At 56.0% G+C, this 13,566-nt stretch overlaps 1 protein-coding gene and 2 long non-coding RNA genes across 4 annotated transcripts in view; 2 read left to right on the top strand and 1 right to left on the bottom strand.

Moving 5' to 3' along the window:
* LASP1 (LIM and SH3 protein 1) overlaps window positions 1–7,937 on the top strand; it is a 32,665-nt gene extending 24,728 nt beyond the window's left edge. The window contains exons 5-7 of one of the 2 annotated variants that reach the window (XM_071451038.1): window positions 4,302–4,452; window positions 5,048–5,142; window positions 5,880–7,937. In XM_071451038.1, coding sequence (XP_071307139.1) covers window positions 4,302–4,452; window positions 5,048–5,142; window positions 5,880–6,053 — 420 coding nt within the window. In that variant the 3' untranslated portion in view covers window positions 6,054–7,937. Of the gene's footprint in view, window positions 1–4,301; window positions 4,538–4,718; window positions 5,017–5,047; window positions 5,143–5,879 lie in introns of those variants that run through there. The other variant, XM_071451037.1, reaches the window with a different exon arrangement.
* On the bottom strand, window positions 7,762–10,556 carry LOC139601773 (uncharacterized). Its single transcript, XR_011683018.1, has 2 exons — window positions 10,436–10,556; window positions 7,762–10,342 (listed from the first exon to the last, which is right to left on the bottom strand). It is a non-coding gene; the product is annotated as an uncharacterized lncRNA (long non-coding RNA).
* LOC139601772 (uncharacterized) lies at window positions 8,234–10,904 on the top strand. The gene is made up of 2 exons (XR_011683017.1): window positions 8,234–9,547; window positions 10,160–10,904. It is a non-coding gene; the product is annotated as an uncharacterized lncRNA (long non-coding RNA).
* The last annotated feature ends 2,662 nt before the right edge of the window (window positions 10,905–13,566 follow it).

Below are 13,566 nucleotides of genomic sequence, written 5' to 3'. Positions count from 1 at the left end.
TTAAGTCTCCCTAAAATTACTATGAAATTTCCCTAAAAGAATAGTAATTTTTACTATTATTTTAGGGAGATTTCATAGTAATTTTAGGGAGACTATTCATTATTTAATAGTAATTTTAGGGAGACTATTCATTATTTAATAGTAATTTTAGGGAGACTTAATAGTAATTTTAGGGAGATTTCATAGTAATTTTAGGGAGACTATTCATTATTTAATAGCAATTTTAGGGAGATTTCATAGCAATTTTAGGGAGGTTTCATAGCAATTTTAGGGAGATTTCATAGCAATTTTAGGGAGACTATGCATTATTTAATAGTCATTTTAGGGAGACTATGCATTATTTAATAGTCATTTTAGGGAGACTTTACTATTAAGTCTCCCTAAAATTACTATGAAATTTCCCTAAAATTACTATTATTTTAGGGAAATTTCATAGTAATTTTAGGGAGACTATTCATTATTTAATAGTAATTTTAGGGAGATTTCATAGTAATTTTAGGGAGACCATTCACTATTTAATAGTAATTTTAGGGAGACTATTCATTATTTAATAGTAATTTTAGGGAAATTTCATAGTAATTTCCCTAAAATTACTATTATTTTAGGGACATTTCATAGTAATTTTAGGGAGACTATTCATTACTTCATAGCAATTTTAGGGAGATTTCATAGCAATTTTAGGGAGACTATTCATTATTTAATAGTCATTTTAGGGAGACTTTACTCTAAAGTCTCCCTAAAATTACTATGAAATTTCTCTAAAATTACTATTATTTTAGGGAAATTTCATAGTAATTTTAGGGAGATTTCATAGTAATTTTAGGGAGACTATTCATTATTTAATAGTCATTTTAAGGAAATTTCATAGTCATATTAGGGAAATTTCATAGTAATTCCAGGGAAATTTCATAGTAATTTTAGGGAAATTTCATAGTCATTTTAGGGAGACTATTGATTGTTTAATAGTAATTTTAAGGAAATTTCATAGTAATTTTAGGGAGATTTCATAGCAATTCTAGGGAAATTTCATAGTAATTCTAGGGAAATTTCATAGTAATTTTAGGGACACTATTCATTATTTAATAGTCATTTTAGGGAGACTATTCACTACTTAATAGTCATTTTAGGGACACTTCCAATTACTTAATAATAATTTTAGGGAGACCATTAATTACTTATTAGTCATTTTAGGGAGACTAGTAATGTTTACTACAGTGATGAGGTTAAAATCACACACACAAACTGATGCATCTAACAACATCTCTTGCTTGCAGGGCTTAATGAGGCTTCCTGGTAAACCTGTCTGATTTAATATTCCTGCAATCTGGGTCTGATTTGCAAAGTTCCATTTATTTTTGCCAAGGGTATCAAAATGATCAAATCTCTTGATCAAATCTCTTACAGGGATGGGCAGGGATAGACAGGAATCCTCAGGGAGGCTCTGGGATGGACAGGAATGCTCTGAGGTGCTCAGGGATGTTCAGGAATGCTCAAGGATGGACAGGGACGTTCAGGAATGCTCAGAGAAGCTCTGGGATAGACAGGGAGGCTCAGGAATACTCAGGGATGGGCAGGGATAGACAGGGATGGTCAGGAATGCTCTGAGGTGCTCAGGGATGGACAGGAATGCTCAGGGAGGCTCTGGGATGGACAGGAATGCTCAGGGAGGCTCTGGGATGCTCAGGGAGGCTCTGGGATGGACAGGGACGTTCAGGAATGCTCAGGGAGGCTCTGGGATGGACAGGGATGCTCAGGGGGGCTCAGGGATGTTCAGGAATGCTCAGGGAGGCTCTGGGATGTTCAGGAATGCTCAGGGAAGCTCTGGGATGGACAGGAATGCTCAGGGAGGCTCTGGGATGGACAGGAATGCTCAGGGAGGCTCTGGGATGCTCAGGGAGGCTCTGGGATGGACAGGGACGTTCAGGAATGCTCAGGGAGTCTCTGGGATGGACAGGGATGCTCAGGGGGGCTCAGGGATGTTCAGGAATGCTCAGGGAGGCTCTGGGATGTACAGGAATGCTCAGGGAAGCTCTGGGATGGACAGGGAGGCTCAGGAATGCTCTGAGGTGCTCAGGGAGGCTCTGGGATGGACAGGAATGCTCAGGAATGCTCTGAGATGCTCAGGGAGGCTCTGGGATGTTCAGGAATGCTCAGGGAGGCTCTGGGATGGACAGGGAGGCTCTGGGATGTTCAGGAATGCTCAGGGAGGCTCTGGGATGTTCAGGAATGCTCAGGAAAGCTCTGGGATGGACAGGGAGGCTCAGGAATGCTCAGGGAGATGGTCCCAGGAGAATGGAAGAGGTTTGCAATGCAGGGAGATGGTGCCCACGGCAGGAGCTCACACAAAAACCACCCAGTGGGATTTTTATTCCCCCTTTTTCTGCTCCCATTTGTGCATCCCCGGGATGTGATGGGTTCACCAAACCCCAGGCAGGGAGTGGGGTCCAAGCTGGAAGATTCTCCCTGGGGCAGCTCTGAGCCGGCAGCTTCACCAGGGCTGGGTTTGGGGCCATGAAATGACAGCACAGAGCTGCCCTGGGCCCAGCCCCGGTGGCCCTGCCCTGCCCCTCACCCTCTGCCAGCGTTTCCAGCAGCTTCCGTGCCTGGCTGCCAGCCCGGGTGGCCCTGACCCACTTAGGGAGCCACAGCCACCAGCGCTGTCCCCAGGGCCAGGGGAGGTGGGGCCAGCCCGGCCCTGCCCAAAAACGGCCTCGGGGTGGGGACAGGTGGGGAAAACCCTGCTGGGAATGGGGCTGGGGCATGGCCTGAGCCCAGCCTAGGGCTGCTCCTGCTCCTGGGGCTGTTTCTGCTCCTGGGGCATGGCCTGAGCCCAGCCTGGGGCTGCTCCTGCTCCTGGGGCATGGCCTGAGCCCATCCCAGGGCTGTTCCTGAGCCCATCCTGCTCCTGTTCCTGCTCCTGTTCTTGCTCCTGGGGCATGGCCTGAGCCCAGCCTGGGGCTGTTCTTGCTCCTGGGGCTGCTCCTGCTCCTGGGGCATGGCCTGAGCCCATCCTGGGGCTGCTCCTGCTCCTGGGGCTGTTTCTGCTCCTGGGGTTGTTCCTGAGCCCATCCTGGGGCTGCTCCTGCTCCTGTTCTTGCTCCTGGGGCTGTTCCTGAGCCTGTTCCTATTCTTGTTCCTGGAGTTGTCCCTGCTCCTGAGGCTGTTCCTCATCCTGAACCTGGATGCTCCTGGGGCTGTTCCTGAGCCCATCCTGGAGCTCCTCCTGGGGGCTGTCCCTGCTCCTGGGGGGTTGTTCCTGATCCTCAACCTGTCCTGGGGGCTGTTTCTGCTCCTGGAGCTGCTCCTGGGGCTGTTCTTGGGGCTGTTCCTGGAGCTGTTCCTGATCCTCAACATGTCCTGGGGGCTGTTTCTGCTCCTGGGGCTGTTTCTGAGGCTGTCCCTGCTCCTGTCCTTGTTCCTGTGGCTGTCCCTGCTCCTGAACCTGTCCTGGGGCTCTTCCTGAGGCTGTTTTGGGGCTGTTCCTGTTCCTGAGCCCATCCTGAGGGCTGTCCCTGTTCCCAGATCTGTCCCAGGGCTGTCCTGGGGCTGATCCTGATTGTTCCCAAGGCTCTTCCTGGTGCTGCCCTTTATCCCTTATCTGTCCCTGGGCTGTCCCAGCCTCCCAGGGCTGCCCAGGTTCTCTCTGCTCCAGCCATGCCCAGCTCCCAGTGCCCTCCAGTCCATCACTGTTTAACCAGGGCACATTGCCAGGCTCCAGCTGCTTCCCGGTGGGAATGCACTCATTAACAGCAAGGAGTTAATTGGTAATTTTTACCCTCACACTCCCGTGGTTGGGTTAACCCTTCCCTCCTGTGTCCCCCTGGCATTGGGGGTTGCACACCAGAATTCCCAAAGGGGATTTTGCTCCGTGTTCCCCTGGTTTGGGAGGTGCATCTGGGGCTCAATCTCATCCTGAAACAATTCCTCTCAGTTCCTCACCCCACCCACAGGGCACAGAAAGCTCCTCCTGTCCTGTCCTGTCCCGTGTGTGCCTGGAGCTGCTCTGAGCAGAGGGGGAGTGGGGAAGGAGCCTCTGGGGTTTGCTGGGGTGGCAAAAAGAGCTGAGCTGGGATGAGAATCCTTCAGGCTGGAAAAGCCATCGAGTCCAGCATTAACCCAGCATTAACCAGCAGCCCATGGGCTTTCAACCCTTCCAGGGACGGTGACTCCCTTTTCTGAAGGAATTCTCCCTCATTTCCAATCCAAACCTGCCCCGAGGCCATTTCCCTGTCCCAGCCCCTTTTCCCTGGAGCAGCTGCTGCAGCAGGGCCGGGCTCTGAGCTGTGCCCCCCTCCCTGCAGATCAAGTACCACGAGGAGTTCGAGCGGAGCCGGATGGGGCCCAGCCCCAGCGAGGGCTCGGAGCCGGAGCGCCGGAATTCCCCGGAGAGCGGCGCCTACCGGAGAGCAGAGCAGCAGCAGCAGCAGCAGCACGGCCAGCCCGGAGCCACAGGTGGGGTGGGCACAGCCCCGGGGCTCCTCGGCATCCCCGCATCCCAAAATCCCAGTGCAGGATCCGTCCTTCCCTCCAAATCCCAGTGCAGGATCCATCCTTCCTTCCAAATCCCAGTGCAAGATTCTTCCAAATCCCAGTTCATGGATACACTCATATCCCAGTTAATGGATCCACTCAAAACCTAGTGTAGGATCCACTCACATCCCAGTGCATGGATCCAGCCAAACCCCAGTGCAGGATCCATCCTTCCCTCCAAATCCCAGTCCGTGGATCCACTCACATCCCAGGGCAGAATCTACTCAAACCCCAGTGCAGGATCCATCCTTCCTTCCAAATCCCAGTGCAGGATTCTTCCAAATCCCAGTTCATGGATCCACCCACATCCTAGTTCCTGAATTCATCCTTCCCTTCACATCCCAGTGCAGGATCCACCCAAATCCCAGTTCATAGATCCACCCAAATCTCAGTGCAGGATCCACCCAAATCCCAGTTCATGGATCCACTCAAATCCCAGTGCAGGATCCCCTGTCCCTCCCCATCCCAGTTCACCCCCTGTCCCTCCCCATCCCAGTTCACCCCTGTCCCTCCCCAGTTTACCAGCAGCAGCAGCCGCCTCCATCCCAGTCCTACGGCTACAAGGAGCCAACTCCGGCCTCCTCACAGCGCAACGCCCCGGCCGGAGGGGGGGTGAGTTCAGCCCAGAGCCCAAATCCCCCACCCTGGCGATCCCAGGGTTCCCTCAGGCCCCCAGTTCCCACCCCAGGGGTCCCTCTGCTCCTTCAGCCCCAGGAGAAGCCATTTTGGGGAGTTGGATGCTCGGTTTTGGGGGGTGGTGGATGCTCAGTTTGGGGGCTTAGATGCTCAGTTTTTGGGGGTTTGGATGCTCGGTTTGGGGGGTGTTGGATGCTCGTTTTTGGGGGGGTTGGATGCTCAGTCTTGGGGGGGTTGGATGCTCAGTCTTGGGGGGTTTGGATGCCCGTTTTTGGGGGGTTGGATGCTCAGTTTGGGGGGTTGGATGCTCATTTTTTGGGGGGTTTGGATGCTCGGTTTGGGCGGGGTTGGATGCTCAGTTTGGGGGGTTGGATGCTCGTTTTTGGGGGTGTTGGATGCTTGGTTTGGGGGGTGTTGGATGCTCGTTTTTGGGGGGGTTGGATGCTCAGTTTGGCAGGTGTTGGATGCTTGGTTTTGGGGGTTTGGATGCTCGTTTTTGGGGGTGTTGGATGCTCAGTTTTGGGCACTGGGACCCGCCCAGATCCAGCTCCCAGCTTGTCCCTGGAGAGGGGCTGTGACCCCTCTGTCCCCAGGGAGGGGCTGTGCCAGTGTCCCCTGGGGCTGTGACAATGACCCACCCCCGTGTCCTCCGGCGCTGTGACAATGACCCCGCTGCCCCCTGGGGCTGTGACCATGTCCCCGTGTCCCCACAGAAGCGTTTCCGTGCCGTCTATGACTACAACGCGGCGGACGAGGACGAGGTGTCCTTCCAGGACGGGGACACCATCATCAACGTGCAGCAGATCGATGACGGCTGGATGTACGGCACGGTGGAGCGCACGGGGGACACGGGCATGCTCCCGGCCAACTACGTGGAGGCCATCTGAGCCCTGCCCCGTGTCCCCTCCCCGTGGGTGCGGCTCTTGTCCCCTCCCCGCCCGCTCCGCCCCTCCGAGCCGCGTCCCCGTGTCCCCTTGCGGGGTGGGGATCAAAGCTCCCAGGGCGTTTGTCCCCCTGTCCTTCCTGTCCTGCCCTCCCGGTGTGGGGAGCCTCTGGAGCCACCGGGATGCCAGGAAAAGGGAGGGAGAGGCCAAATTCAGGACCAAATTCCCACTGTGGGGTGGGGGAAGCAAGGGGGGCTCGGGGTGGGCTGGCAGCTCTGGCTCATCCTGCTCCTGGCTGCCCTCAATGCTCACTCCCTTCAGTGCCCAGAGCAGGAAAGTTTGGAGCTCAAATCTCCAACAAAATCTCTCTGCTCTGGCTGCTCCTGCCTCGGCCTGGGCTGTCCTGAGCCCTCCGGAGCAGGAGCAGCCCTGGGGCTTGTCCTGGCTGGAGGCCTGGATTGGGATGAGGCCTCTGGAGCTGGGATGAGCCCCCCAGATTGGGATCAGCCCCCCAGATTGGGATCAGCCCCCCCAGACTGGGATCAGCTCACTCTGGGGTCCCCTGGGGGAGCCTTTTCTCCCCACCCAGAATTTTCCTGCTTTTCTCCTCCTCCTGCTGCTGCTGAGTGCTGCCACCCCTGTGGGCCCATCCCGGGTCATTGTCCCCTTGGTGCTGTGACACCCCCAGCCAGCCCACACCTCTCATTCCCAGTGCTGGTGGCAGCTTTTTGGGACCACTTTGGGATCATGTCATGGACCAAAACGTCAAAGCACATCCCTGTCCCCTTCTCCTCCAGAGCTCCTGGGGAGGATCAGGGCCGGGTTAAACTGGAACTGGGCAGGGAGGGAGGAGCAGGAACCTCTGCAGGGTCCCCGTGCCAGGACCTGGGGACAATGGGGTTCCAGGGGACAGTGGGGTTGTCCCCCAGCCGGGAGGCTCCCAGGGGGAAGCTCCACTTTTGTTATTTCCACAGGAAAATCGGGAATAAGGGACCAAAGCAGGCAAGTGAGACATTCCTTGGTCCTGCTGGGGACACCTCCCTTCCTCGGGGGCTGGGACTGGGGCAGAGTCACGCTGGGAAAAGGGAATTGTGGCTGCAGTGGGGTGGGGACAGGGATTTGGGGTGACAGAGGGGCAGGAGCAGCCAGGATGGGCTGCCTGGGCTGGGAATCCCGGCTGGTGCTAAAACAGGGAGCACAAGGGCAGGGGGAGCCTCCTCTCCCTGCTGAATCCTCTTCTTAATCACGTTCTTGTCTGGGAATGGGGGAGGGAGCCTCAATGTGAATAAACCCTTTTTTAATGGACCAAATAACACAGGAAATTCCCTTTTGGGATACAGATCTTTTTTTTAATCCTCCCTCAAAATCATTGTCCCTAAATTCTCCCCTCCCATGCTCCTTTCACCCCCGCCATGGGAAACAAAACCTCTTACTGCTTGATTTCTGCCTTTTCTCTCAACTTTATGCACTTTTTTGCCTTTTTTTTTCATAGCTGAAAAGCACCTAAACCTGTATTTAAAATAAATAAATAAATAAATGAGTTAAAAAAAAAAAAAGAAATTACAAGGAAGAAGAACAATTAAAAAGCTGAGTAATTGCTTCTCATCACGTGTAAAATAGACCTTGTCCATCCCAGCTTCCCTGGTTGTGTCTCAGTGCTGAGCTTAGAACGTGTTTTCCTCGGGATCTGTTGCTTAATTGGGGTTTTGTCCTTGTGTCCTCCTTCCTGGGTTGAGCACCCACCAGGAAAAAAACAAAAAATTTTTTACAAAATTATTTGGCCTTTTTATCCAAAAGAAAGAAAACCCACGGAATGGAACAACCCGACCATCGATTCTCTTGCTGGTTTACTCGGAATTGAAAATAAAAGTTTAATTTTTACCTGCTGATCGTGCTGGCTTTGATTGTGGCCGCTTTTCCAGCCATTTTTCCTGTTTGGTTGGGACAAGGGGAGGCTTCCAGAACTGGGGTTTGGGGCACAGCTGGGGATCCTCCTGGGCTGCAGCTCCTCGGCTTATCCCCTGCCTTTGGATGTTTTGGAGCCCCACCTCAGCCGAGGGCTTTCCCTGGAGCGCTGGGAACGCAGGTGGGATTTCCAGCGGGGTTTAATGAACAGCTGGCGGGTGTCTGGGGAGGGATGGTGTTGATCAGCAGCTCAAAAAAGCGAGGAAAACAAAGCAGTGGTGCCGGGGGAGGCAAAGGGCGGCGCTGGGGCACCCCAGCAGCACCAGCCAAGGTGATTTCAGGGTGGGGACCGCACTCATTTTCTCGTTTTTCCTCCTTTCCCCAAAGGATGGGGTTGGGGGCACATCCCCGTGGGCATCCCCTGAAGCGTTTTGGGGAGGAAGGAGCAAGGACAGAACAACCCCAGCGGGGACAGAACAACCCCAGTGGGGACAGAACAACACCCGAGGGGACAGAACAGCCCCAAAGGGGACAGAAAAACACCCGCGGGACAGAAAAACACCCGCGGGACAGAACAACCCCAGCAGGGGCAGAACAACCCCCATGGGACAGAACAACCCCAGTGGGGACAGAACAACCCCCGAGGGGACAGAACAACACCCGAGGGGACAGAACAACCCCTATGGGGACAGAAAAACACCCGCGGGACAGAACAACCCCCATGGGGACAGAACAACTCCCGAGGGGACAGAACAACCCTCATGGGACAGAACAACACCCATGGGGACAGAACAACACCCACAGGACAGAACAACCCCAGCGGGGACAGAACAACCCCTGTGGGGACAGAACAACACCCGAGGGGACAGAACAACACCCGAGGGGACAGAACAACCCCCATGGGGACAGAACAACCCTCGAGGGGACAGAACAACCCCCATGGGACAGAACAACACCCGAGGGGACAGAACAGCCCCAAAGGGGACAGAAAAACACCCGCGGGACAGAACAACCCTCGAGGGGACAGAACAACATCCGAGGGGACAGAACAACCCCCACGGGACAGAACAACCCTCATGGGACAGAACAACCCTCGAGGGGACAGAACAACACCCACGGGACAGAAAAACACCCGCGGGACAGAACAACCCCAGCAGGGACAGAACAACCCCCATGGGACAGAACAACACCCGAGGGACAGAACAACCCCTATGGGGACAGAACAGCCCCCATGGGGACAGACGGCCCCGGGCGCCAGGGCCGGGCCGAGCCCGGCTGCCCGCCGGGGTTTCTCCCCTGATCTCCCGCAGGAAAAGCGGCTCCATCAGCTCCGGCATCGTCTCTGCATCCTGAGCGGAGCGGGGAGGGGAGGACGCGGGGGCGGCTCTGCCCAGCAGCGCTGCCCGGAGCCCCGCAGCCCCGGCCGCCGCCTCCTCCTCCCTCCCTCCCTCACCATGCTGGACATTTTCATCCTGATGTTTTTCGCCATCATCGGCCTGGTGGTCCTGTCCTACATCATTTACATGCTCTAAGGAGCCGGCGCCGCCGAGGATGCGGCTGAGCAGAGGCCTCGCCCCCCGAGCGGCGGCCAGGTGAGCTCCGAGCCCCTCCAGGTGCGAGTTTCAGGGGAGGATTGTGCCGGGAGGGGGGCAGGGGGCACTTTAGGGGTCGGTGCTGTTGGATTTGGCCGCCTGGGCTGGGAGGGGGCACCGGGGGTGATTTTCCAATCCAGGCCGCTCAGCCCCGGGCGCTGCGCAGCTGCCGCCGGGTTTATTGGAAAAGCCGCTCCTGCAGCTCGGCCCGGTGGCTTTTGTTCCGAGCGGGGGGAAATGGAGCAGCTCGGGGAGAAACCGGGCGGGATCCCGGCTGCGTCATCCTCAGGAGCCAGAGGAGCCTCCCGGGGCCGGGGGCGGCTGCTCCCGCACGGAGCTGCTCCATCCCCTGTTCTGTCACATGGAGCTGCTCCATCCCCTGTTCTCCCGCACGGAGCTGCTCCATCCATTCCCTGTTCCGTCACACGGAGCTGCTCCATCCCTCCCCTGTTCTCCCGCACGGAGCTGCTCCATCCATCCCCTGTTCTCCCGCACGGAGCTGCTCCATCCCTCCCCTGTTCTCCCGCACGGAGCTGCTCCATCCCCGGTTCTCCCGCAGCTCCAGGCCCGGCTCTCTCACACCGGCCTCTCCTTTCTCCTTCTCTCCCGCAGCCTCCGCCCGGTGCGCGTCCCTCGGAGCCTTCTGGAACAGCGTTAACCTCTGCGAGCCCGGCACGGAGCACAGAGCGGTCACGGAGCCAGGAACGGGAATGGGGGGACACGGGAGGGGGCTCCGAGGGGCTGTCCCGCCGCCGGGACCCGGCTAAACCCCCTGCCAGGACCGTGTCCTTCACCCTGTCAGGACCGTGTCCTTCACCCTGCCAGGACCTGTGTCCTTCACCCTGTCAGGACCGTGTCCTTCACCCTGCCGGGACCCGTGTCCTTCACCCTGCCAGGACCCGTGTCCTTCACCCTGCCAGGACCTGTGTCCTTCCCACTGCTGGGACCCGTGTCCTTCACCCTGTCAGGACCTGTGTCCTTCACCCTGTCAGGACCCGTGTCCTTCACCCTGCCAGGACCGTGTCCTTCACCCTGTCAGGACCGTGTCCTTCACCCTGTCAGGACCTGTGTCCTTCACCCTGTCAGGACCTGTGTCCTTCACCCTGCCAGGACCTGTGTCCTTCACCCTGCCAGGACCCGTGTCCTTCACCCTGCCAGGACCGTGTCCTTCACCCTGCCAGGACCTGGGATGCTCCCGGTGACGCACGCGGTGTCCCCAGGGGGGTGGGAAGGGTCCTGTCCCCCCCTTGTGTCCCCTCGGTCCGAGGCCGCTCGTCTGGGTTTCATTTTTAGGGAGTGGCTTCTATTTTTGCTGAGCGATGTTCAGGGAGTGGAATAAAGAGGAATGACACGGGAATGGCTCTGGTGTCACTGCAGGGATGGGGGCGGGGGACACGAGGCTCCAGGGACAAACGCTGGGAGGGCAGAGGGATCCAGAGCATCCCGGGAATGCCAGGGATCAGAAATCCAGCCTGAGGGCACTTCTGTGTGCCCCAGCACGAGTGGCTGTCCTGGGGAAGGGTCCCCAGCAGCCTGTCCCCTCCCTGAGTGTCCCCACAGCTCCCTCGGGTCCCTCTCTGCTGTTTGGGGAAGCTCCAGGAGGCCTTGGATAGGAAAAGGGAAGCTTTTAACACAATGGAAATTTCTGTGGGATGGAAAGAACATTTCAGAGCTTCATTTTCCCCCTGCTTGGAGATGCCTGGGAGGTGTTTGGGGCATCAGGAGGATTTTTCCTGTCCTGTTTTGAAGCTCTGCATCCATCCCTGCTTTCCCACCGCCACTCGCAGGCAATGACTGAAAGTTTCACCCTCCTAGAAGGCAGAATTTTCACATTCCTGGTATCTCCCAGGGCTTTATATTTTTTTAAGCAATAAACACTTGAAATATCCATAATGGGGAAAACTTTGTGCCCCTTCAGCTGTCCCTGGAAGCACCACACAAGTGTGTGAGAGAACAGGATCCAGGGAGAGCAGGGGCCAGGAAATGCTGGAATGGGCAGCTGTGACTTTCAGGAGAGGGGAAAAAAGAAATTTCAGAGCCTGGGAATGCTTTTTGTGGTCAGTGCTGCCAGCTGAATGCTCCACACTGCAATTTCCTGCCAGGAAAACTCCCGAGAGAAACTCCAGGCTGGGGATTTCACCCCGGGGCGTTCCTGGAGCCGCCCAGGGTGGATCCTCCCACGGAGCCCCCGAGGTGAGGAAACGCTGCTCCCTCTCTCCAGCACCAAATATAGCCGGGAATCAGGAGGCTGAAACATTCCGGGAGGAATTTCTGCAGGCACAAATCGCGTTCTCAACAACCTCCCCTCCCTCAGGCCGTGCGTGTGGAGCCGGCATCTGCGGGGATGAGGGCAGAGTGAGGAAAGAGGAATGCGAGGAATGGAAACTCAGCTGAGTGTGAAAGCAGGAACGATCCTTTCCTCTGGCTCCCAGGCCTCACGGAGCTGCCAGCTCTGCAGAGAAATCCCTTCCTGCAGGCCCCAGCTCCGTGCTGGCAGCTGGGGAGGGCTGGGAAAAGGGAGCCAGGGCAGGAGAGGGCACAGAGGGCAGGGACACATCCCAGGCTGCAGCCAGGACCCAGCCCTGCCACCCTGGCACGGGGGATTTGCTCCTGGCCCTGCCTTTTACCCCCTCTCCAGTGCAGCTGTTAAAATCTGGCAGCAAAAGGAAAATCAGCCTTTTCTCAAGTGCCCCCATCCCTGGTGTGGACCTGGATCCTGTCAGCCTTTGAGCTGATCCAAGGGGAGCTGGAAAAGGAGGGAGCAAAGCTGGTGGCATTTCCCAGTTCACCCCAAACTGGGCAGGGAAGCAGGACTGGGCTTCACTCCTTTGGCAAGGAAAGTCCTGTTTGATGGAAATGTGGCAAAAAACTTCCACCTAACATCCCTGAGGTGTCCCAGGCCAGCCTGGATGGGGCTTGGAGCACCCTGGGACAGGGGTGGCACTGGATGGGCTTTAATGTCCCTTCCAAGCACTCCCTGAGGCACTGGGAGTGAGCAGTTCATGACAATTAATTTTTAATTAATAAAGCCATCAATAATTCACCAGGAGCAGCGCCGGGCTGACATTGCAGCCCCGCCGGCTGCTCCAGGGAATCAAAGAGCTCCCTCTTCCCTCTTCCCTTTTCCCTTTTCCCTTTTCCCTCTTCCCTCTTCCCTTTTCCCTCTTCCCTTTTCCCTTTTCCCTTTTCCCTCTTCCCTTTTCCCTCTTCCCTTTTCCCTCTTCCCTCTTCCCTTTTCCCTTTTCCTTTTCCCATTTCCCTCTTCCCTTTTCCCTTTTCCTTTTCCCTTTTCCCTCTTCCCTTTTCCTTTTCCCTTTTCCCTCTTCCCTCTTCCCTTTTCCCTTTTCCCTTTTCCCTTTTCCCTTTTCCTTTTTCCCTGGCTGAGCTCTCATTAGGGCCCCCCTTGTGCCCGGCTGGAATTTCTGGCTGCTCCTGGCCGGGAATGACCGGGACAGGGATGGGGACACACAAAGGGCCGGGCTCTGCTCCCTTTCCCTGCTCCCATCCGCCGGGATTATCCATGGGGAGCGGCTCCTGAGCATAAAGGGACAGACAAGGACCCGGGCTGGAGATTCCTGGTGGGTTTTTCCCGTTCTTACATCGAGGGTTTTTTTTTTCTCCTCACATTTCGGGCTCGCTCCGGACACGTTCGGTTCCCGGAGTGGGAAGCAGAGCCTGGAATTTCTCTCCCTTCAGAAATCACGCGTTGCAGCGCCCTTAAAACGCCACCTTCCAGCAGCCAGAGAGGGGGAAAAAAATGGGATATTCTCAGCGTTTTCCAGCAGCTGGGAAGGTTTCACCTCTGCCATCTACCGGCACCACCGCCAGAGGATGGCCCCGAGGCAGATCCTGCCTGGAACTGGGGATTCCACGAATTTTGGGAATTTGGGCACTCGAACTTTGCCGAGCTGCTCCCAGGTGGCAGCTGATGGCAGCAGGTGGGGACAGCTGACACCAATCGGTCCCGCTGCAGCTGTTCCCACAATTCCCGAGCTAAATGGGGGAAATGGGTGCCAGGG

Source organism: Agelaius tricolor, unplaced genomic scaffold, assembly GCF_023055355.1.
Source record: "Agelaius tricolor isolate 1412-34295 unplaced genomic scaffold, bAgeTri1.0.p SCAF_31, whole genome shotgun sequence".
Lineage (NCBI taxonomy): Eukaryota > Metazoa > Chordata > Aves > Passeriformes > Icteridae > Agelaius > Agelaius tricolor.
This window is presented reverse-complemented; position numbering and strand designations above follow the sequence as displayed.